The 24444-nt window shown below is 44.8% G+C and overlaps 1 protein-coding gene across 7 annotated transcripts in view; it reads left to right on the top strand.

The window, feature by feature from the left end:
* Positions 1 to 24444, top strand: part of Tnik (TRAF2 and NCK interacting kinase) — a 401320-nt gene that overhangs the window by 86341 nt on the left and 290535 nt on the right. For all 7 annotated transcript variants that reach the window (XM_048452645.3, XM_048452644.3, XM_085682322.2 and 4 more), the window contains exon 2: positions 3960 to 4025. In XM_048452645.3, the coding sequence (XP_048308602.1) occupies positions 3960 to 4025 (66 nt within the window). The remainder of the gene's footprint in view (positions 1 to 3959; positions 4026 to 24444) is intronic.

Genomic DNA, 24444 nt, shown 5'->3' with positions numbered 1-24444 from the left:
TTCAGGAGGGGCAATTGCAAATCTAGCTGGGATTAGCCTTTGCAGTGTGCACAGTTTAACTCGCCAGCAAGGCAGCTGCTTGGCTCATAAGGCTGTCTCTCCTGACACTTGTCACCTTATGTGAAACAGGGTCTCTCACTTGACCTCAGAGCTCACCAATTCAAGAGTGTAGCTAGCCTGCGAGCTTCCTCTGGGGGCTTTTCATCTCTGCCTCCCTGGTGTTAGGATTACAGGTTTGCCACAACACGAACCTGGCATTTTTCATGGATGCAGGAGATCCCATGCTGGTCCTTGAGCCAGCTCCCTAGCTTTCTAGTGGAGTCTTTGATAGATCCTTAAGCTTGGCTTGAGGGGGAGAGGTCCGGATTAGTGTAAACAAATTTTCAAAAAGTCTAACTTCTTTGCTAGCTTCCTCGGGAACATTGGAGTGTGGGGCAACCCTCTTCCACTTCAGTAATGCTGTGGTTTTGCACACAAAATAAAAGTGGTTACTTGGGCTAGGGATGTGGTCCAGTTCACAAAATACTTTGTCCAGAAGAAATTGGCTATATCTGGTGCCTATTAGCATACTAAAGCACATGCTGGCCTCAGGGGTTTCTGAGTGCCGCAGCTGAGCATGGATCTTCTCAGCTCTTCTCACCCTGCCCCTACCCTGAACTGCTTTCTCTAGTTTATGGGCCTCCCTTCGCCCAGCTTCTCATTCCTATAGAACCCTGCCCTTGTGACCATGCACCTTCTTTTGTCTTCCTCTCTTGATGCTCTCTCTCTCGCACACGCGCGCGCACGCCCCTCTTTTGCCCCCCCCCCATGTCCAAGTTCACTCTGCTGGCCATATTTAGTCTACTACTTTCTCTGGCTGCTCTGGACTCCCAGATGCGTCTGACTGTTCTCTCCCTCAGGTCTACCATAAAACCTTCCCTGCAGCCACACCTTGGAGTGGTCGCTCCTCACTTTCTACACTTTCCTAGAACAACTGAAAGCCCTGGATTCTAACCCGGCACCTGTGACCCCCGCACTTGGAGGGTCAGGGTTAAAGGTCACCCTTTACATGGGGTTTCATAGTGAGTTAGAGGCCAGCCTTGGCTATCCGACTTTATCAAAACCCCAAAGTGATTACTATTAGGTATTAATAGGTGTCAGCTTTTAATGGGGTAAAAGCCACCTGTGTTTGGCTGGCTCAGACACTAGCCTGTGCCTCCGGGCCCTTCTGGGGTCACACAGTGTTCAAGTTACAGCTGCATTTGGTCCTACGTCTGAGGCTAATGGGCCAGGCTGGTCTCCTCCACTCTGCCATAGATGCATCAGGTGCTTGCTCTTCTGTGCATTCACTAGCGGTAGGCTCTGCTTCAGGTCTTGTTTTGTTGTTTTTAACTTCTCTCTCTCTCTCTCTCTCTCTCTCTCTCTCTCTCTTTCTCTCTCTCTCTCTCTCTCTCTCTTCTATCTATCTATCTATCTATCTATCTATCTATCTATCTATCTATCTAAATATGTGTGTGTGCGCGCGTGTGTATATATATGTTAAATTAATTCACTAACACTTAAAAATTAGATCGAAAAAATAAAGTCTGGGTTTTCTTGAGAAATCATTAGACCTGGCAGTTCTGTGCTCTGACGCTGACCGGGCAGTGATGAGTTGCACTGCACACCTCCAGTCCCTGTCGAGTCAAGGAGTGACTTCTCCAGCAGGGTCACTTCACTCTTTGGTCTACCTTGTCTCTGTGGGTGGTTGTGCTTGGGACTCTTCAGCTATTCCTTTACATTTTAAAAATTACACTTATTTTTTTAGCGTGTATATGTGTGTGATTCTGTGTGTGTCCATGTGCGTGTGTGTGTGCTCACCCGTGAGTGCATTTGTGTGTGCGCACGTGTGCGTACGTACGTATGCGTGTGTGTGTTCAGAGGACAACTTCCTGGAGCTTGGCTCTTTTCTTCCCCCAAGTGGTTCCTGGGATTCCTCCTGACCTCAGGCTTGCTGGCCTTTATCTTCTGAGCCATTTTATTTTTTTTAGCTCAGTTTATTTTTTTAAAGAAACAATTTCTTATTGGTTAGGAATCTTAGGAGTAAAAGCTGACTTCTGGCTCAGACTTGAATTTTATGAACTTTTATGGACTTTATGGATTCATTTTCCTTTCCACTTCTTGAGATTGTGGCTTAGCAGTAGTAGCAATGACTGTCAGACATTCACGGAGCCCCATGGCACTAGTTGGCTTTGAGGGGAGGGTTGATAGAAACCTGTTTGCTGCCATAAACTTCCTAATCCTTCTCTTAGGTTGAATTCCAAATCCCTCATTTACCCTGTGAGTGCTGCAAACGCATATTGTACAAGGGCAGCATTATAGGGATGAGAGAGAAAAACATTCAGGGAGGTGGCTTTCTAGATCCCCATTTCTTTCTTGGAGACTCTTGAATTCTGTAAAGAAGACTGTCTCACGATTCGGGAACATGTTATATTAGGTTGCTGTGATTAATACCATGACCACAGGCAAAGTGGGGAGAAAGGGTTTACTTGGCTGCTATGTCCTGATCGCTGTCTACCATTGAGGGAAGTCAGGGCAGGGACTCAAACAAGAACAGAGACACGGGGAAAGAGCAGTGCCAATGGAAAAAGCTGCTTAGTGACTTACTCTCCCGGGCTCGCCCAGCCTGCTGTTTCCCCACCCCAGAACCACCAGGCCAATGGTGGCATTACCAGTGGGGTGGGCCCTCCTACATCAATCATGAGACAACATGATCATGCACAGACTTGCCTGTAGGCCAGTCTCATGGGGTCATTCTCTCAATTGAGGTTTCTTCTTCCTAGATCACTCTTGCTTATGTTGTTAAAAACAAACAAACAAACAAATTAGCCAGCATACTTTGTTTTCTTCCTGTCATCCACCTTAGTAAGCAGCTCAAACATTTCAGTAGAAATAGTCCAAAAACTACTCGAGGTAGCCTGTGTCTTTCATAGTTCCTCAATGTTGCTGCAAGGGCACCTTGATTCCATAGTGAGAACATTGCTGATTCCTTTTTGTTGTTTGTATGTGGGTATACACATGTGGATATAGGTGTGGTATGCATGGATATGTGTGCACGTATGGAGGCCAGAGGTCAATGTCAGCTATCCCCTCAGGCAGTCTCCACTTTATATGTTGAGACAGGGCTTCCTTTCTTTAACCGAACCTGGAGCACAGTGGTTTGTTAGAGTGGCCAGGCGGCAAGTCCAGGAACCCTCCCGTCTCCAGCTCTTAGTGCTGGGATTTTAGATATGTTCGGCCATGCCCAGATTTTTAAAGTGGGTCCTGTGAATGTGACTCAGGTCCTCTTGCATGTATGGTGTAGCCAGTCTTTCTCCGTCCTGCCAGCCCGCTCCCAAATAATCACATAGAGACTTATTATTAATTATGAAGGCTTGGCTGATAGCTCAGGCTTGTTTCTGACTAGCTCTTATAAGTTAAACTAACCCATTTCTATTCATCTCCATGCTGCCTGGATGCTCACTTACCTCATCTGTGTACTGTCCATCCTGCTTTCCCACTTCCTGCGGGTCTCCTCGTGTCTTTCCATCCTCTTCCCAGCATCCTCTGTGCCTGGAGATTCTGCCTAGCTATTGGCCGTTCAGCTTTCATTAAACCAATCAGAGTGGCACGTTTTCATTTTGTACAAAAGGGTTATTCCACCACAGCACCACAAGGACTCTGTGAAGTCATTTCCCCAGCCACCCCTTTTATTTGAATGGAAAACAATTTCCTTTCCAGTGATTTAAATTCATCATAGAAGTGTGACATCAAAACAAAGTAAATTGGCTAACTTCATAGCTGTGGTCTAATTAAACGTTTAAAAAAATTCACACCATTCATCTAAAAACTGCCCTTCCTCAAATTCAAGTGATTTAATTGCTTATTTTGAGCATTTGCTTTTAATGATGACAGGGCCTTGGATGATGTTTTAAACTTTGATTGTTGTTTTTTTTCTTCAGGACCCTGCAGGGATCTTTGAGTTGGTGGAACTTGTCGGAAATGGAACGTACGGTCAAGTTTATAAGGTAAGAATGTTAAGCTTGGGCAATGCTTGTGTGTGTCGCCGGTTCCTGAGTGCCAGATAGCAGAGCCACCCATACTTCTTCTTAAATAACTCATCACAATAGACATCAAGTGACATCAGACATCAGTGAGTTCACTCTCCATCCTTTCGATGTAGCTGGGTTGAACTGACTGCGGGGGGAGGTGTCTGTGGCTTGAGTGTTCTCCCGCAGTGTACATCACAGTGTTTGTAATGGGAAGCAAGCATCAGATACTGCTTATCTGGGGCTCATGAAGTGGTGAGATTCCTTCACTTTCAGCATCGCCAAGCTGCTTTGCAAAGGAGCAGAGGATAGCATTCCCTTTTGAAACTCAAGCTGTTAGGCTTCTGCAGCCACAGAAATGAATTTGTTACTCGCCCAGGGCACAGGTCAAATGAGCTCCTCACAGGGTTAGAAGAGAGCTCGCTCGACGGCAAAAGGAGACCCAGGACCACGATGAACCCACAAGTTAGGAAGCTGTCAAATGGTTAGCTTGAACTGGGGTTGGACTTCCTGCTCTTTTATTAATTTTATGTCCTCTGGAGCATTTCGAGGGAGCCGCCATTATTATTTCTATGAGGTGGTAGTCTGGGATGGAATTTCACGTACAAATTATCTCTCAATGCCCTGCTTTAAAAAAATTCCTTCTTTGCCCTAAGCCTCTTTCAATGATCCAAAGTGCTGTAGAAGTTATCCAGACTGTAATATTCTCAGTCCTGCAGCGCTGTAGAAGTTATCCAAACTGTAATATTCTCAGTCCTGCAGGATGTCAAAAGAGCAGCTATACTTAAGGGATCGTGAGAATCTAGTTTTCAAAGCACGGCTGTGAGTGGCTACGCACGGATGGTTTTATTGACCAGGACGCCCTTTTTTGGTGCCTGCAAGGGTGAGAGACAACTCTCCCTTGCGAGAAACAACCGTTTCCTACAGTATTAAGCCTTTCCAAGAAGACAGAACGGAGACTCGGTGAGCTGTTGACTTGATGTTGATCCTGCCTGACACAGGAAGAGATGGCTCTCAGAAAGTGCTTTTAAATACTTGCCATGAAGATGATTAGCTTGGATGATTGCGTTATTGCAGCTTGAGAAATTGGATTGAGCTCACGGTGTAACGTGGCTAATGAAGTAAACTCTGTTCTAGACAGAAAATGACTGCTGATTTCGTGTCTGTGTGGTGGACCAACAGTCGTGTGCTGCTCGTTTCGGGATGGCATTGGCGGATGCTTCCCACCATAGGGTAGACTTTAGGACACTCTTAGACGCTCCATCTACTAATCCAACAGGTAGAACTGGTGGACCTGCAAGAGAATAGAACAAAGGTGCTGTCATCCTGACAGGGTCCAGGGTTGTCTAGAAGGTAAACCTCGGGGCATGTCTGTAAGGGAGCTGCACCATTCGGTAAGCTGAGATGGGAAGCGGACCCTAAATTTGGTAGCGCTGTCCTGTTTGTTGGGGTTCCAGACTGAATTAAAAGGCGCACCAGCATCCATCTCTACCTCCGACTGGGGTGCAGTCTGAGCAGCTGCCTCACATTCCCGAGGTGTTCCTTCTCCGCTGGTGCTCTGTAGTAACCAAGCCGCGAGCCGAAAGAAATCCTTCCTTCCTTAAGCTGCTTTCCCCCATGTATTTTATCACAATGGTAATAAAAATAATGAGTGCAGCATTCAGTTATAAGTGAAGCCTTTTGGAAAATCCAGAATGATCTCAAATTTCACGGCATTGCAAGAGAAACAAGAACCTAAGTCCGAATAAGAACTCAGCAAGTGTTCAAGAGTCCCACACCTCTCTAAGAGTGGGCCTCCCCAGCAAGTAGGTAGTTGACATTGTGATCCTAAAGGCTCCATTTTCATTTGGAGGGGAGATTGCAGTCGGGTCACGGTGAGGACAGGTGACCTGGGGACAGGAGATAGGGTCTCTTTCTCAGTAGCAGTTGCTATTTTGTGGCTGCCACAGGTTTTTCTAATTGAGTCCAGTGAAAATTCAGCTTGAGAAGCTGTGCGGAGTTGAGCTTCCTTATCTAAAGAATCATAACTTCCTGCTTAGCTCTGGGTTTATTTTCTAGGACACTGGGTTAGGCTGGGTGATGTTCCTCACGGCCAGAGATGTCCTGCTTCATCAGGACCAATGTGGTCCTAAAGCTGCCTTGCTCTTACAGGATCAAAGCACAGCAGCAGCATCTGAATTGGAAGGATGAGAACCCTAAGATAACTAAATTGGGAACGGGTTTGCCCACCAGAATTTATAATTTTTGTGGAATAGGTACCTTGTAACATACTGTAGGCATGCACAGAAATTCTACAGCCTTGGGAAGGAATCCTTCCACGTGAAATTCTATTTCCACACAATTTTATTGTATGACAAATGTTTTCTTTACATTAATATAAAACCTGTTAATTGCTGTAATTAACTTAATTCTGCAAATTTGCCTGTTGGTGATTCTGAGCTTCACAAAGTAGTGTATAATTTTATGAATAACCTTTATTCTATGGAATATTTGCCATAAGATGCTTTAATAAGTTCTCTTATGAGAGTCACAGTACAATTTTATTTTCAAGTAACTTCTAAGAAACCTATATCATGTGATAAATAAAAAGCACATACAGTCTTTAAAAGTATTTTCTGAGTTGCACCTGCATCAAAGACAGATATATCTAGTTTACAAATAGAAATGCTCACACAGAAGCCATTAAATAATGTGTAACTTTCCAAAGCTCCCTCCTGCCTCACTCCTAAGTCTAGCTTATGGCTACATGTTGTTGGAAGAATTATCTTTAACAGTAATCAAGTGGTAATTTGATTTAGTTTTATTCTTAATTTTATTTACTAGATGGCATAGGCAAATAATTTGAAAAATGATTTTGACTTTTTACTCTTTCTTTCTTTCTTTTTCTGAGATAAGGTTTCTCTGTATAGACCTGGTTGTTCTGGAACTGACTCTGAAGGCCATGTTGCCTCAAATGCAAAGATTCGCCTGCCTCTGCTCTCAGTGTGCTGGGATTAAAGGTGTCCACCACCATGCCTGGCTCATTAGAATTTTTTTTTTAAAGAGAACACTATCTCCCTGTGTCCACAGCCTCCCATATAAAACAAAGGAGAATGGAGAGATTGTTCAGTGGTTAAGAGTCCTGACTCTCCTTTCAGAGGACACAGATTTGATTCTCAACATCTGCATGGTAGCCCACCGCTATCAGTAACTCCAGCTTTGGGGGTTTCCACGCCCTCTTCTGGCCTCCTGGGACACCAGGCACACACATGATGCACAACCATGTATGTAAAAAACCACTTATACACAGAAAATAAAATAAAAATTAATTGAAAATAGCTGAAAGAGAGTATAGTGGGTGATGAAGGAGAATATGCTTAAAGTACATTATATACTTGCATGAAAGTATATGAAACTCTTTATGACAAAATAAAGCATCTAAGCAAATAATAAAAAATCAGAGGTGTGGGTAGTAGGTCTTCTTGATGTATTATGTGGTACTGGGAGCCAGGAGTCTACCACTCTGCATGTTGTCAAAGTCCGTGAATAAAGTGTGGATTGTTAAAGTTAATAAGGACTGAGTTATGTTTGATAAATGAAAGGCAAAAGGAACAAGTAACATTCAACATTCCAAAGCAACACAGAAAATAAACAAACCTAAAAGCAAACCAGGACAGTCGCATGCCACTTGCTAAAGGTTTTGGCATTCCTAGCACGCCCCTATTGGGCGTCCAGTGGCCTCTGGCCACACTTCGGTGAGATAGAATGCACTGGACACTTCTTTCTCGGCGTTGGGAAGGAGCATGAGCAAAAGCAGCTTTGAGAAGAAAGAGTTGATTCTGAATTGTTTTCCATCGCGGCAGGGATGAATGGCACCGGGAAGCATAGAGGGAACAAGCAAGAAAAGAGGCCAGACTCTCAATCCTCAAAGCCCACCCGAGTCTTCTAAAGGCTCCATATCTGGCCAAACACCAGCTACTGGCTACAAGTATATGAGTCTGTGGAGGACACCAAAATAGAGAGTGATTATTTTAATAAGTCAAAATAATTAGGTCACACTTATTAGAAAAATTAGCCTCATGTTTAAAATGAATATTGGTCTACCCTGTTTCTTAATGTCCATCTTGAGGTGTAGACTGTTCCTGCAGAGTTGGGGACACTTTGTGCTCCAGGGTGACAAACTCAAATGGGAATATATGGGTTCCTCAGTTTGTCTCTTTTCAAACCTCTTTGAGGTTGTGGAGCACATACATTTTGGTTTTAGTGCTTGGGGACATTGCCATGGTACTGATAATTGTCAACCTGACAGACCCGTGATTTGCCTAGGAGGAGGGCCTGTGGGCCTGCTTGTCAGGAGATTGTCTTGATTTTGTTGAGGTGAAAAGAAGCAAACACCACAGGTGGCTCCACCCCCTGGCAGGCATCCTGGGCTGTAGAGAGAAATGGAACTGAGTGACAGCTTGCATTCATCCACTGTTGCTTCCTGATGGTGTATACCATGTGACCATGTGACCATGTGACCATGTGACCAGCTCCTCAGGTGGCTTGATTTCTCACCAGGATGGACTCTACCTTGAGCTGTCAGCCGGAACAAACCCTTCCTCCCTTGTTGCTTTTGTCGACACAGGAAAGGAAGGAGAAGCTAAAACAGAAAGGCACTGTGAGTGCGTGTGTTTTCAAAGGGTTGTAAGGATCCTCATGGGCCCTGCTACTTATTAGCAGTCCTCTGCTAGAGGGCTGTACTCGGGTCACCTGGCCGCCTGGATCTCACCCTGTTCCATTCAGTTCATTTTCTGCTACTCTGGCTAATGTGTGTCATCTTATTGGAGTTCTCCCTTCCTGGGATGTTTTCTCTCTCAACTGCATTTCATATCCTTACAGCTACTTAAAATTTAAAATGAAATCTTCTTTCATATGAACGCCCATCCTTCAGAGACCCAAAGTCCCTCTTTCCTTGCTCTAAACGTCCATCTCTTTCCCCTCCTCCGGGCGCCATAGTCTCAGTGGCACAGTTAATCCACGTAGACCAAAGCTCTTCATTTTTTTACCTTCTGTTCTTCAATTACTTTTCAACTTCTGTGCGAATGAGTGTTTTCCCTGCACTTATGCACGTGTACCATGTTTGTCCTCGGCGTCCACAGCGGCCAGAAGGGGGCGTCAGATCCCATGGTACTAGAACCAAAAATGGTTAGGAGACACGGTACAGGTAGTTGGAGCTGAACCCAGGTCCTCTGCAAGAGCAGCAAATGTTCTTAACCACTGATCCATCTCTCCAGCTCCATTTACTAAATTACTATACGCATGCCAGTGATTTTACATTTCCTAAGCTTTCGGCATATATTATTTAATTTCTATCATAGTTTCTCAGGAAGCCTTTTCTCACCCTGGGGCTGGCCTCTGGAGTCGTGGTGCTCTCTGCCCTGAACTCTACTATTTCTTCTCTCATAGCCACTCCTTCCCAGCCACCACTCAGATGTTCCTGCCCAAGAAAGCAATTACCCCATCTCCAGCTTCTGCTTCACGCTGCTGTAGATTTTCTCAGCTGCAACAATTTTCTGTATCAACTTCCCGGCCACTCTCTCAATTGTGTTCTATTTTTACTTACATGCATGCTGAACAATTCCAATACATAAGTAAGGAAAACAAGCCACGGGACTTTCAGTTATCACAGCCTCCCTGTCTAACACACCGTGGACTGTGGTGGGTGTGAGGCTCACACTGAGCTCTGTATCCCTAGAGAATTCTCTTTAGATACCTTTCAATTTTCAACATTTTCCATAAAATGTGTGTCTGTACACTTGCAAGGAAGTAATAAACCAAATGTATTTGTGTTTTATTGTGGGGTGTAATCATGAACTTTATGTTAGACAGTCCGTTTGTGTAGTAGAAATTTACAGAATGGGATTGAATGATTTTGTGGGGTTCAGACTGTTGGCAGAATAAAAAAATGAGGATTTATAGATCCCACCTTCTGAGATTGGTTTGAGTCTAACCATGGTATCATCCAGGTATCTATTTTAACTCATTCTGATGTGTAAGGCCTTGAGACTTTATCTTAAGACACTGCGAAGAGAGTCAGAGACAGTGGGATGCTTAGCTCTAAGTGGAGCTCGCATGGGCACTTACGCCAAAGGCTCCGGGCTCTTTATGTTGGAGGCGGAAGCAGACTGCCAAGGCCAGATTTCTTGTGCTTTCCCATATAGTCATTCTGTCAACAGTCTGAACCCGTCCTTCAGGATCCAGAAGACGTCATTTCCTGTAGCACCACCAGATATTTTCCCCAATTTACTTAACTGTGGAATCGTTTTTTCTGTCCCTGCAGGTAACTCAACCCTGTTCCTCTTAAGCTACCCAATAGTACACAGCTATGAAACTGGATAGAAGGAGCGCTGGTTCTCATTGCAACAGCTTTCTGGGCTCCCACGCCATTGCATCTAGAGGCCCTTTCTGTAAAACACACCTGCAGGGCTTTCGTTGTCTTTCCTGTAAATCCAGCTGTTGGGCCAAGTGGGATGCTGGTCTTCACAAACAATTTCTGTACTGTTTAGCATAGGATAACTCACCTATTCCAAGCAACTGGTGATAGGGTTAAGGGTACTGGATGGTTGCATTCAAACAGCCAGCATACTCAAACACTTTTTCCAGGGGTAGAGAATTGTGCAATCTTTTCAGTGTCAAAAACCAGTGATTGGCACAATGTCTTTAAGATGCTGTGGTGTGCACAAAGCTTTGTTCAGAGCCGTAGATGCGTGTTGCTATAGTGTAGCTTTTAAGACTTTATATGGTTTTAGAGTATTCTCCTTGCTAGTGGGCAAATTTGGAGCTAACAATTTCATTTCTCTTTTTCGGTAAGTGGAGGGCCATTTGCCTTTAAAATGGGCTGGCCTGATGAGTTCTCCCTTCTTTTTGGCCTTGAGCCAAATTAGGTGCAAATAACACGGGTCTGTTGGATACAATGAGTTGCATGTATGAGTATCTCTGAGTATCTCTGTCTCCTGGTTACATCCTCTTCTCAGGCTGTAGGACCTCCAGAGTTGCTGCCACACTTACTGTAGTCTACTTAGCAGGGCTGTTGGCTGCAATCAGTGGGACTCACCTCACTGTGCACAGAGGCCTCCCAGACAGCTTGAAGAACCCCAGATATCCTGGCTCTTCTCTCGAGATCTGGGTTTAGTTAGGCTGTTGTAGGGCTCAGATACAGCCTGAATAGACAGCCACTGAGTTAAGGCCTTGGCCTCTCAGGCCACGGAAGAAAAAAGGAGGAAAAAAATTCAATCTCATTGTAGAAGCTGTAGTGTGACACAGTGAGTCACACAGTAAACCCTTTTATCCAAATATCTTTTCTTGCAAGTGTTCATTGCAAAGAGTTAGTCTGGTTCACGGCCTCCGGTTTCTGCTACACAGTCGATGCTGGGCCCTCCCTGGGACTCCTCTTGGTTATTCTGTAACTTTCCTGTGTTGTGGAGATCCTGCAGCTTTGGGTCTGCAGGACCAGCCCCTTCATGTGCTCTAGCAGATCACAGATGGGGTGAATGTTGTGGTGGGCCAATTCATAACCCTGGTTCTGTACCTGGGTAGTTGCAGGGTTGACCAGCCAGCCAACTCTTCTCTGTTCTCACCACCAGAGAATTGCCTTGGCAAGATCCCCACCTTGTAGAGATGGGCAAGGGGCAGGGCCAGTTCTCCCGCTTTCAGGTCCTCAGGGTTGGATCACCCACACCTACACCTTCAGGGTCAGTTCTCCTGTTGCCCAGGAGTGGGGTAGGGCTACTCTCCCTAGTGTTGCAGTTGGTCAGGGGCAGGACCAGGACCAGTTCTCCAACTCTTCTGACCTTAGAACCAGCTCTCCCACCTGCCTCAAGCGTTGATGGGAGGGGACCCCTTTTATTTCTAACCTAGGGTTCTAACTGCATTGATACACTTTACAGCTTAAGCTATAACCTTACTCACCTTCATAATGAGCATCACAGCGTTTATGCATATGGCATAATCTCGCTGTCCAATCTTCAGAAAGCAAAACAAGTCATATATATTACAGGCTCTGCAAGAGCAGTGATAATTCTGTGAGCGTTTCATATGGGAGGTGCTGCTTGAGTCTTAAAGGGTAGATACAGGAAGGTATAAACTAGATAGTCTCACGGGTGGAACAGTGTTAACCAAGGCTTGATGCTTACTGATTGCCCAGTTCAGGGTCATTGGCAAAAGCAAAATAGGACTAAGTGTAGACAGATGGTTCGCCTGCCTTTCTGCCATGTTTGTGTGTGCTGCGGCAACGTATTAACTTTTCCGTGACTTCGCTTTATGGACAAATGGTCTCTGGTGTGAGTTTTCAGTTCCACAGAGGTCTGAAAGAGGATCTGGTTAGCCATGCGATTTGTCATGTTCGATACAATAATCAATAAATATCATGAGATGATCCATACTTCGTTATAAAATAGGCTTTGAGTTAGGTTTTGCCCGAGTGTGGGCCACTCTGAGCTGAGCAGGAGTGCAGCTGTGTTGCTCAGCATGTTAGTTTGAGTTTGAGTTAGTTTAAAAGGATTTAACCCATTGTAAGTCAAGGGACATCTTATAATGAATGGATTGTGTTGGAATAGTCTCCAGGGTTCTTTCTGACTACAGAACCATTGCAAGATGATGTGTACCAAATGGCTAACGTAACACAAAGAGGCCTTTCTGTTCTGGAGGCATTTCTCGGGGGTTCTGTTAAAGGTGCAGACACGGGGGCCTTTTGTGCCACTAGGTTCCAGAGGTTCCCAGGACTTCCAGGAATGAAAATTCTATCCTTTCATTGTGGTGCCAAAGACCCGAAAGTCAGGGCTCTACCAGTGGGCCACACACCAAGTCCATAGTAATCTGCATTTTTATATGAAGTGAAAAGTCAAAGTTTTCTATCAGGGCCAGACCCAGACGGACACTTCTGTGCCCACTTAGCCTGTGTTGGTTCAAAATGCTTCCGTGCCATCTTCTAACAATTCATGGATTGGAAAATAAGTTAGCACACAATGCCTTCATGATACTGGCTTTGGATCCCAGCATGTCTTGGTGATTATATCGTATTGTCAAGTAATTAAACCCCAATAGTTACTACCACACAATGACCTGTATTTTTGAGTTGTTATTTGTAACTTGCAAAATGAAACTCCATCAGGATTATAGGTGCAGAATTCAGAGCTGTTCAGTTTTGAATGACTTGTGTGTAGAAAACGTTTCAGGCCTTTACAAAGAATAACCAATTTCCTGAGCACTGAAATTGAATTTGTTATCTCTATAGTAAGTTTAACCTCAAATGTATTTTCATAAAAACCCACTTGGATATTTTTGGATGTGTGTGATAAGCAAATGCAGTTCATACTTTCCTTGCTGAGAGTCTGAAATGAGGAGAGGAGCCTAGCAGGAGGAGGGGTTGGGAGAGACTCCTTCTGGTGAGCTCTGTGACCCTGAGCATAGTTTCAGAACTGTGAACCGTGTCCTGTTGCTCTCTTTACAGAGATGTCCAGAGATTCTGGTTTCACTCCGTTCCCATTTGCCACAAAGGAATGAAAACGTGATAGGTGTCTCCCCTGAAACCCTAAATAGATACAAGATAACTAACACAACAGTAATTATAACACTAAACATGTTGTCTGTGTATACTACAGGGAAGGGCTAGGAACTAAATTGTGTGCAGAGTTCGGTCTCCCTTAGGGAGGATGCGCTCTGCTTTAGGAACTCTGCCCATGGATGTATACTATGGCCCACAGACTGGGACATAAGGTCTTTGGCAGGCTGTTGACATGTTGGCTGGTTTTCCTTAAAGCCTTTCTTGGGAGATTCCGTTTGATCTGTGCATCATTTCAGGGAAGTGGCGCATGGTGCTCACTCTTTTGTTGCCCTTCCAGCTGAACCTCTTTCCTTTTGTTCAAAGACACACATAGCGCAGATGGAGCCATTTTAGTCCTTTGTAAGGACGGCTTCAAAGGCAGCAACACCATGCAGTTCTTTCGCTGGACAATCACAGCCAGCATCTGGCTCCAGAAGTTTCTCCTACTTCCAAATTTGAATTCCCTATCATGATTCCTCCAGTCTTTGCCTCTCCTTAGTCTCCCTCTCCATCTCTCTCTCCCTGTCCCTGTCCCTCTCTCCTTCCATGTCCCTCATTCTACTCACTCCCTCTGTTAGGGTCTTGCTATACAGTCAAAGCGGGCATTGAAGCCACAGCAATTCTAATATAGCCTCTGCTTCCTGGTGCTAGGCTTAAAGGTGTGAGCCACCATGCCTGGTCATGGGCTCTCTCTCTTTCTCTCTCTCTCTCTCTCTCTCTCTCTCTCTCTCTCTCTCTCTCTCTCTCTCTCCTCTTTCCTAAAGCTTTATTATTAATATTTTTAAAATGTATATGTCTGTTTGCAGGTAGGTCTGTGCTTATGAGTCTAGGTACAGGAGGTATTGGGTTTCCCTGAAGCTGAAATTATAAGCAGTTGTGAGCTGCCCAACATGGATGCTGGGATCTAAACTTGGTCCTCTGCAAAAGCAATCTGTAGTCTTAACTGCAGAACCATCACTTTGTGCACTCTCCTGTTACACACACACACACACACACACACACACACACACACACACGTAAGACAGAGGTTGACACCATGTGTGTTCTTCCATCGCTCCTCACATTTTCTTGAGACAGGACTCTCTGGCTGGTCACCAATCCCCAGGGACCTTCTTCCCGAGCACTGGGATCGCAGCCATGTGCTGCCACTTTTAAAAACTGGGTGCTTGGGATAAATGCTTTCTTTCAAAACTAGTTGCCTAGTTGCACAGACATGACTCTAAAACTGTCCATGTGGCTAAATGCAGAGATGAAGGTTGCAGCTTGTGTAAACTTTAGGACCCTGTTGCACTCCTCTGGTAGAGGAGCATAGCGTTTCTGGGCTTCTTTTCTACCGAGTCTTTGTGATTATCGAGTCAATCACTGTTCTCGAGGAGTACAGAAGCTTTCATAAAAACATCTTATTTCGCTTGATCTTGACAATGACTCCATAAATTAGAGGAGATAGGTTTGTGTCCATCTTAACAGTGACAGAACTGTGGTCTGAGAACTCACTCTGGCCTTTATGGAAGTCCCTCAGGACCTGATCATGTAGGTTGTCTAGATCCTCTAGCTACGCCGAGAAAATTTCCCGCAAGAAATTCAGATACAACTTGTCTCAAATGTCTGCCCATTTCCATGCATTGCATTTTCAGAGTCTATTCAGTGAATCCCGGATATGCCTGAGTTCAAAATAAGAGCGCTCTCGTCATGGCGCTGCATGCCTGCCCCCCAACACTCAGTGACAGAGGCAGGAGGATCACAGGTTGAAGGCTAGCCTGGAAAACGTAGTGAGATTATCTAAAATGAAATTGAAACTGAAAATAGATGTAGAGCAGAGATGGCATAGTTCATTTCAATGTTTAATTCTTTTAATCTTTATATCCAGTGTACTCAAGTGTGATGGACAGCTAGGTAACCAGTCACAGACTTCTTAGTACTTGGACACAGTGTGTTTCTATATAACAAACAATAAAAGCAACACAGTTGCCCGTCTCCAATGATGGCGCCAGCATTGCGTGTTTCCAATGATGGCGCCAGCGTTGCCTGTCTCCAATGATGGCTCCAGCGTTGCCTGTCTCCAATGATGGCGCCAGCGTTGCCTGTCTCCAGTGATGATGGAACCAGCGTTGCCTGTCTCCAGTGATGATGGAACCAGCATTGCCTGTCTCCAGTGATGATGGAACCAGCGTTGCCTGTCTCCAGTGATGGAACCAGTGTACTTGGGCTTGTTCCACATCAGCACAGGAGAATGCACCTTCTGACTACCTAACGTGCTCAGTGCTTCTTTCTCATGATTCTCTGCATGTTTGTTGAACGAAAGTGATTTCTTCTCCCAGCAGCAGCTGTGTGTTTTGCAAGTGTCTGGATGAATCATACTTCTCTGGAGTCTGGGCGATTGTTTGCCAGGTGACTGAGCTGTAGCAGAGAGAGGACCACTCACTGTGACCCCGACCCCAGTGGTGCTGCAGGGAGCTGCTCTGTGGCACTGCACTTCCTCTTCAGTGAGGACACAGGCTCCGCATTCAGGATCAAGGGCAACAAAGAGCATTTGGATCGGGCTGAAAGGAAGAAATTTTGAACATTCTGTTTGGAGGGCAATTGCTACAATATTAGGAAAAACCTATTTATTAGATATCACAAAAGCCAGGTAGAGACGTCCATGCACAGACACTCATATTGGCTTCTGCTAAGGGCCATGTGATTCCTTCTTGATTTGGGTGTGTGGAACCCAGGGACACCAGTGAAGCTCTAAAGGCCATTATCAGACATTTTGATGACAGCGTCTGGGGACATTCATCTCTCTCTTTCTCTTGATGTGTCACAACAGTGAAAGCTAATGAAAACACAGGGCAGCCTGTCCTCTTTGGAAGGAGTCAGAGTTGTTTGCATTTACTCTTAAAGGGAGCTTTCAGTGAGGCAGGTTCTGACTTTCCACAGCTACCCGCGTCTGGCAATTTCGGCAGGAGGAAATGAATTCTCTGACCTAATTGTTAAGCACATTTTGTTCTACCATTTTGTACCCACTTAGGTGCTTTGTGGGATTCTTCAGAACTTCCACAACCTCTCATTCCCTGAAGGATACTGTCACAAGCTCCCCAACTCCATTCTATGAGTGCTTCTGGGGGAGCAGATGCTGGGTGCCAGAGCCTCTGAGTATACTCAACGTTCATGGGATGGGGAGGTGAGGAGAGCAGAGGATCCTTGAGGAGCCTGATTGCCCTTCTTCTTGGGGCCTCCAGTTTGTCTGTCGTTCAAGAAAAGGCTTGCATAAATAAGATTAATATCTACACTCAATCATCTGAGTAAATACGTCAGGAATTAAGATGTGGCCAAAAAGCCAGTGTTGATAGAGGATGAAGGAGAACACATACATATGCACGCACGCATGCATGCAAGCCTGCTGTCGGAAACGCAAGATAACCACCTCCCAAACAAAGAGCTCTTTATTTGAATATTGTTTCCTGATCTGAAAGCATTTATTTATAAATGGCTTGTTCAGTTGATGAGTAATACCTTGATCAACTGTACCTCTGAAGTTTGGCCTAAAACCTACACAGCATGGTACAACTTCCAAAGTCCTTTGGGTTTGAGCTTCTGGTCAGTAGATTGAGTGATTGTCACTGATGGCATTTCTCTCTGCATCTGATCACTGTTTACCTCATTCTCTTTCTGCTGTCTGTCTTGCCATCAAAGCTGAGTGAACTTCACTCCATGTCTCTGTCTCCACGAAGGATCTTTGAATTTCTGAGCATTAAATTCAGACCCTCACTTGGACTGTGATACCAATTGGTGACAAAGAACACAAACACTTTAGGATTTTGCTTCTCAGAAAGGCCAAGGGTGAGACAAAAACAATATTGGTGCCAGGCTCTCATCTTGTTCCCACCAAAGTCTGGAAGAGCTGCCCTTTTGGCTCTCAAGGTCCTACGAGGTTTCCTTTCCAGGTTTCCTGGAAGGGCCAGCCCAGGTGATCAGATGTCAGTCTGAGTCTGGGAGCGCTCGGGGACAGCTTCTCTATGGTTCATTCCTATTCCTGTAATCAACACCAGTGAGACTGCCCCTCCACACTTTCTGTGATTGCAAGTGCCTGGTGCTAATTATTAGTTTAAAAAATAAGGCAGTGGGGAGGGTTAGGCTATGCACGCGTGTGTATGTGTGTGTGTGTGTGTGTGTGTGCTTTGTACCATTTATATCTATATATACCTACTCCTATACATCTGTCTGCCAACTCTGCATCATGAGTGTGTATGTATATATGAAATCTAGCATATATTTGTTGTCTGTCTCAGGTTGGTGTTTGCATTGTCTGTGCTCTGTGCTTTCCTGGAATAGGACATTTTCTCTATGATAGCAGAAGTTCAAGGTCATACTGTTCCTTTACTGTATACACGAGTGGTTAAAAGCTGATTGTGGGGACTGGAGAGAGGGCTCATTGATTAAGAACATGTACGGCTTTGACAGAGGACCAGAGTTAAGTTCCTAGCAACCACACTAGCAGCTCCCAACAACCTGTTAATTCTAGTGCCAGGAGAGCCGATGACTTCTCGTGACCTTCATGGGCACCTACACTCATGAACACGTGTGTACCTTACATAACATATACACATGATTAAAAGTAACTTTTAAAGTTCATTCTGTTAGAGAAAGCATGGTTTTTACTAACACTTTCACTGTGGGGTTGGAGGTTGAACATATTTACAAAAATTCTCCCATGCTGGATATGGGTTCACAGCTGAATGACTGAAGCAGGGGATGCAGGGGCTCAAGGCTAGCCTGGGTTATGGTATAAGACCTTGTCCCAGAAAATAAAACAAAAAATATGTTCCAAATTAAAATTCTAAGAAATAGTGAATATCTGAATTTTTAAAAGTTTTAAAACAATAATACAAATTATTTCTCATTTTTGCTGTCAGAAGGAGAAAAGCTTTTTTAGTCAAGCTGAGGTGGAAGGCTGGGCACCACAGCTAAAAGCCCCGGTAGCCTTGGACTGAGAAACAGGCAAAGAATATTAACTACTTTCCAGATTTAAACTGGAGGTGAAGTGAGCTCTTGCTAGGATATCTTAAGGACCCACATCTTTGCATCCCGTGGTTAGGAATACCACACTTTTAGTATGTTTTTTAGGTGGTGGTTCTTCTCTTCTGGTTAATGAGTCTCTTTTAGGGTCAAAGGCTGGCAGCAGAGGCAACACTAGCATGTAACATGTCTATAAACTTACGTGTGTTGTATGTATGGACAACTACACAGACTCCTGTACTTCAGAATGAGGCCTATTTAGCATTTCTGCTTTGCAGATAAATTCTGAAATTTGACTTATTGTAAGCCACTCTGGCCATAGAGTATACAGCCCTGGAGGTGAACTCACAACCTTTCGACACCAAAAACTTGGCAGCTATAGTCCATTGACTTACTGAAAGTGTGGCAGGGCTCACTGCGCCGCTCAGGTGAGACCTAAGCTTTGGTTAGTGTTTCTGGTTTAACCTAGGGTTTCTTAGATATGAGGATTCCTTCATAATGAAGGAGCTACACTGCTAAGATGTGGTTCATCAGTGTTCTCGGGTGCTTTATTTCTCCTCTCAAGTCAGCTAAAAAGGCAGGGAAAAGGCTGTTTTGTTGTTTACAAATGGCCAAGGAAGTATTGGTGCACATAAAAGACAATTAAAGATTAAAACTCAGCCAAAATAGTTTGCTATTCTAGAAAGTTCTTGGGTAAGGCCAATCAAATAACCTTGACACTACTTTTTCATTTCTGAGTACACTAAAACCTCATTAATTTTCAGAGAGGAGACTTGGGCTAACCCTAACCGTTCAAAGAGACTTAGAATGAATAATTTACCAAACAATTTAAGAGTATAAACAGAAATTTGAGAGGTTTGTTGAAAAGCATCTGTCCTAAAGTGCCTTCAGGTATCTTAAACTATTGTTTGCTTATCCCTACTGATATGCTAATAAAGTGTTTCCTCTAAGGAATTTATGCTTTCTCTGTAAGCTGGTTTTCTGCATGTGTTTTGTCATCAATCTGTGCAGCAATTTTTTTCCTGTGTCCGAAGTGGCAAGCACTTGACATCTAAAGCAGCCAGAGCTGGTGAGTCCTTTACTGAACCCTCATGTAAAGGTCTGGCCATTATGGAGACTAGGAAATCATTAGCTGCTTATGGTATAGATCCATGACTCCCATAGAACTCAGAATAGATGCCTTTATTATTACGGATGGAGATATGTTTATCTTTGGGGGTGAGGTAGCCTTGTAGAATCTGAAGGCTTACAGACTGACTCATCTAAAAATGGAACAGAGACTTGTGAGGGTCATTTGGATTTCAAATGACACTTGCAAAAATAGGGGAGAATTCATGGATCATCCTTTGTTGGAAAGCAAATAAACAGTTCAAGAATTGCAATGAATATTCTCTTGCAAGCATAGTTATTCCTCTATGGACGGGACCCTCCTTACTTTACGTGTGGCCTGCTGTCCTGCAGTCTGCCTGTCATCACCTGGAAAGCTGTTAGAAATGTCGTTGGCCCTCTCAAGGCTGCTCCGAGATGTCTGCTTTTAAAGAGGATGCCCTCGGTGACTTCTACGTCCATTTCCATATTGGAAGCAAGAATTGAGGACATTTTTCTTGGTCCTCGGACTAGAGATAGTGTGACTGCTGAGCCACTTTCCTAGATAAAGAGAAGCTTCCATTGGAGCCCAGGATGGGAGGATGCTGGGTATGAGCAGGAGATCTGCTGAGCATTTGACTCCCCTGGAAACCAAGATCCTTCAAGACAAGGCCTTGGTGGCCAGTCCTTGGACTTGTTTCCGAGAGCTAAGTCACCTTTGAACGATGTGATAAGAAGACCGATCATCACAGCTCGGGCACTGACCGGGACACTGATGTGGATCTTGTGGAGCTTATGTGGCCACCAGAGCCAGACTGGGGACACTGGCACCTGGGGTGCACTGAAATTACCCTGACATCTCAGAAGTGTAGTAAGTGTCCTAAACCACATCTTTCAAGATATACCAGAACTTAACCTGGTGTTGTTACATTTTGTAATTAAATAAGTAGTAATAATATAAAAACCCACAGGAATCAGAATAAATGAATCATCTTCATTTTGAAAGCAAGATGTAATCAGCACATCTCATGGCAACGTAAGAAGGAGACACAATATGCCTTTTTGGAGCAAGTGTGTCGCTTGGTCAGTCAATGCTGAGTAACTAAGATGGCTTTCTTTCGCGAGATGTGTCCGGTATTGCTTGTTATAGAGGTCAGAGTCATCCACACCTGTGACCCGTTAGAACTGAGGCCCAGCCCCTTTAAGGCAGTGCCCACTGTTAAGGAGCAGATCTCTCCCACAGTCTACAGATCAGGCCAGGCCTCCCTGCAGCCTCTGGAACCGACCGAGTGTGAAGATGTCTGTGCTGTAGTCAAACGGTAACCCCTAATGCCTGGTTCTATCTATTGCCTGGCTCTCCTATGGTCTTTGTCATGAGCAATATGTTCAACTCAAACTTATAGTGAAAGCTTCCTGTCACCCTTTCAAAGGTTAAAAAAGTCAGATGTATCCTTCATCTGGGATTTCTCTGAAGATTTCTTGGGCGGGTCTCTAACAAGCCTCCTCTGCCCCTATTCTGAACCATGTTTTATCTCATATTTATTGTACCTTTTTTGTTCTACCTATGGTTGCTGGCACTAGTACTGTATATGTGCATGCGGAATGTATGAGGCAGACGAATACCCAGGAGCTGTTATTGCTATGGGGGAGCAGAGGACTAGAGCTTGAAAGCATCAGCTGTGAGGCCACTGTCCTTCCAAAGATGTCAGAGCGCTGGCTCCACATCCCTGACCCAGCCTGTGGCCCTCTGGGGTCCCCAGCCTCCCGATCTTGGGAAGCCAGCTTCTGTTGTTAAATACTTCCTCGAGTATTTTAGTATAGCAACTTTCATGGGCTAAGACAGCACTGTCTTCGATGGTTTGTAACTCTTTTGCATGTACCCCAGAAAGGCATTAGCTATTTTTGGGGGGGGGGGCGGAGAGGATCAAGCCTTCTAAAAGCTCAGAAAGGGTTCTTGCTCTGGGAGCAGATAAACCACTTGGAGAAGGAAAGCCACCTTGGAGTCCTGCTTTCAGAGGATCCTGAGGACGACTGTCCGCCCCAGCTCACAGCACTGACTCTATGTCCCACGGGAGTAAACTGTGCTCTGAAGAATTACTTTCAAATAATGGGAAGGAAGTGTATTTGTCTGCATCCAAAGCGCAAGGGAAATGGAGTGAATATAGGAATATTGGGAATATAGAGCCAGGAAATTATTTTGACTTTTTGTGGTCTTGTTTCTGAAACGGGCAGTTTGGGGACAGGGTGTCTACATGTTCAGATCAAGGCTAAACACTCCACTGTGTGACATTGCTCTTGGACCTTAGGAGCCAACTTCCTCTAGACCCCAACTGATTCGTTCATGCCCTGGGACTGCTGGGTCTTTGTGAAACCACCCCAGCTGGCAGCACCCCTCCTGATGTCATTGCTGTGTGAATGTCTCATTCTTGTGGGGAATCTTTATCCTTTATCAGACGCTGTTCGCTGTCTGTATGACACGGGAGTTACTGCAGGATCACTTCATGGGCTGATAAAGGGAGTTGCCTTGTCTCCACTGACAATGGTCCTTAACTTTCTTAACAGCGTGAACCACTGCTTCTGAAAACAATCGTAATATATGCTTCAAAATAGAATTCTGTGATTAGATCACTGCCTGGAAGTTCTGACTGCCCCTCTGGATCCAGGCTGGAAATTCGGCTCAGGATTTTTGGTTTCTGTGGTTTTCTTTTTCTCCTGAAGGATGAAGGTAGCTCATATACTACATGACACTATTTATGGTGTTTTAGCGACTCTCAGTGCGACTCAAAGATCAGCTGTGTGTATTCGAACTGCACTATCGGCTATGGCTTTCATAGTCTGTAGTTTCCAACTGGCTTTTTCTGTGGTTCCTGATATGCAGTGCCCCAGTTTTTCCCACCTCACTGAGAGGTCTAGAAACTTCTTATAGGGAACAGAGGGAGACTGCCAAACCAGAATATATCTGATATCTAGTTTTCCATCCTTAACATTCTGACGATCTCCGCTGTATAGCATGAAATAGTGTGGTTTAAATGATTTTAAAGATAATTCCTGCAGACGTATAGGCTTACAGCGTTCTGTGTCTTCCCGAGGCTGTTTGACAAGGAAAGGTGTGTCTCCCTTCTGGTTCGGAAGGCAGAAGACTAAATAGCACATATCTAGGAACGAAATTGAGTTCATGTGGATTTATTCTCTGTCAGCTACAAGAAGTAGCTTAGCACAGTTGTCTCTTTAGGGCGATGAAATCCCTCTGAGGTTCTTTCCTAGAGGGAAACATCTAAGAATCCATACAGCTTCATTTCATTTCTGGACCATTTGTAGCCACCTCCTTGGGTCCTGAGTGTACTATAGACAGCCACCCTTTCAGTCAGGAGAAGGATCATGTCTGTACAGGCGCTTAGCTGCATCTTTGGGCAGGCTGTCTTTTGAGAAGCCATTTCCCAAGGTCTTCTTGGTAGGAAGAGGGTGGCTTTTCTCTCCACCCCCATGGCTGTTAATGGAGGACGGACTCACAGAAAGGCTATTGTTCCTGAGATTAGATCTCTGTTCTCTCGCCCCACCTGTCTTCAAACCTAAGTGCTGTATTTGACATTCGTCCAGATTGCCACTGCCACTCCTGTGAGTGCTATGTTTTATGGTGTGTGTTGTGTTCTAAAAGAATCTTCCTGGGGCTGGAGAGATGGGCCAACTGTTAAGAGGTCCTGAGTTCAGTTCCCAGCACCCACATGGGGCAGCTCACTACTGCTCTGACACCTTCTTCTGGTTTCTGCCGCCCTCTGCACGCGCATGTACATACCTACACACCAGCACACATAGTTGTTATCACTTAAAAAGGGCCTTTGCTGTATGTTCTCTTGAAAAGAAAACATGAATGAGTCACCCACTTGGCTGATTTCCTTGTAGGTATTACCCGCAAAATGCCATCCTAATGGAGTCCAAACAGAAGGCAGTGTTTAGTGTAGGGGTTCATCTCCTTTGAGTCGGATGTACCCTGGTGACCGCTCAGTCCAGCACTCTAAAGTTGTGTAGGCACTGTGACTTCAACACCTAAGATCCAGACACCCCTTAGCACTAGCCTGGCCATCCATGAGAGAAGAAAGACCTTTCTGTACTAGGTATTTGGTGCCCGAGCTGGGGTGTCTTGTCTTTTTTTTCCTACTGTAAGGAAATGAATGGAATGTTGTGATGTCAAAGGTCAAGTAGGAGCTCCCTAGGAAAGCTGTGTTCTGTGCTGAGTTCACTCCAAGACCAGCTCATTCTAGCTCTTCAGTAGTGCTTGATTTCCCTTGCTGTTTTCAGTGTCAAGGCGATGGACACATCTCACCTGAATGCCTGCATCTGCCTGTCCATGGATATTACATTGCACCCCTGCTTTCCCACTGGGCAGCCAGTGGACTCACATCCCAGTGTTTATTTGATCCTATTTCTATCCTGTCTAATGCCTCTCCAGTGGTGTCCCAGTGGTGTCAGTTCAAGATCTGACTCTGGCCTCTGTGTCTAGACTGAGCTAGGGTGTTTTTCATCATCAAAATCCAGATACATCTCTTCTACCACAGCCAACTCAATTTGCCCCCCCTCCCCATTTCAGGACCATCTGCCTACTTTCTGGAATGTTCTCTTCTTATTAACTCCATGCCACTTCCTTAAAAAAAATCTTTCCTTGCACTCTAGAAACTTCCAGGCACTGTTTTAGCAACTATGGTAGTCTAGGCAGTTTTCATTATGTCACACAACACCCGCATCAGGCTATCAGTC

The sequence above is a fragment of the Myodes glareolus genome, chromosome 20 (genome assembly GCF_982192425.1).
Source record: "Myodes glareolus chromosome 20, mMyoGla1.1, whole genome shotgun sequence".
Lineage (NCBI taxonomy): Eukaryota > Metazoa > Chordata > Mammalia > Rodentia > Cricetidae > Myodes > Myodes glareolus.
Note: the sequence above shows the minus strand (reverse complement) of the source record. Positions and strands in the feature narration are given on the sequence as shown.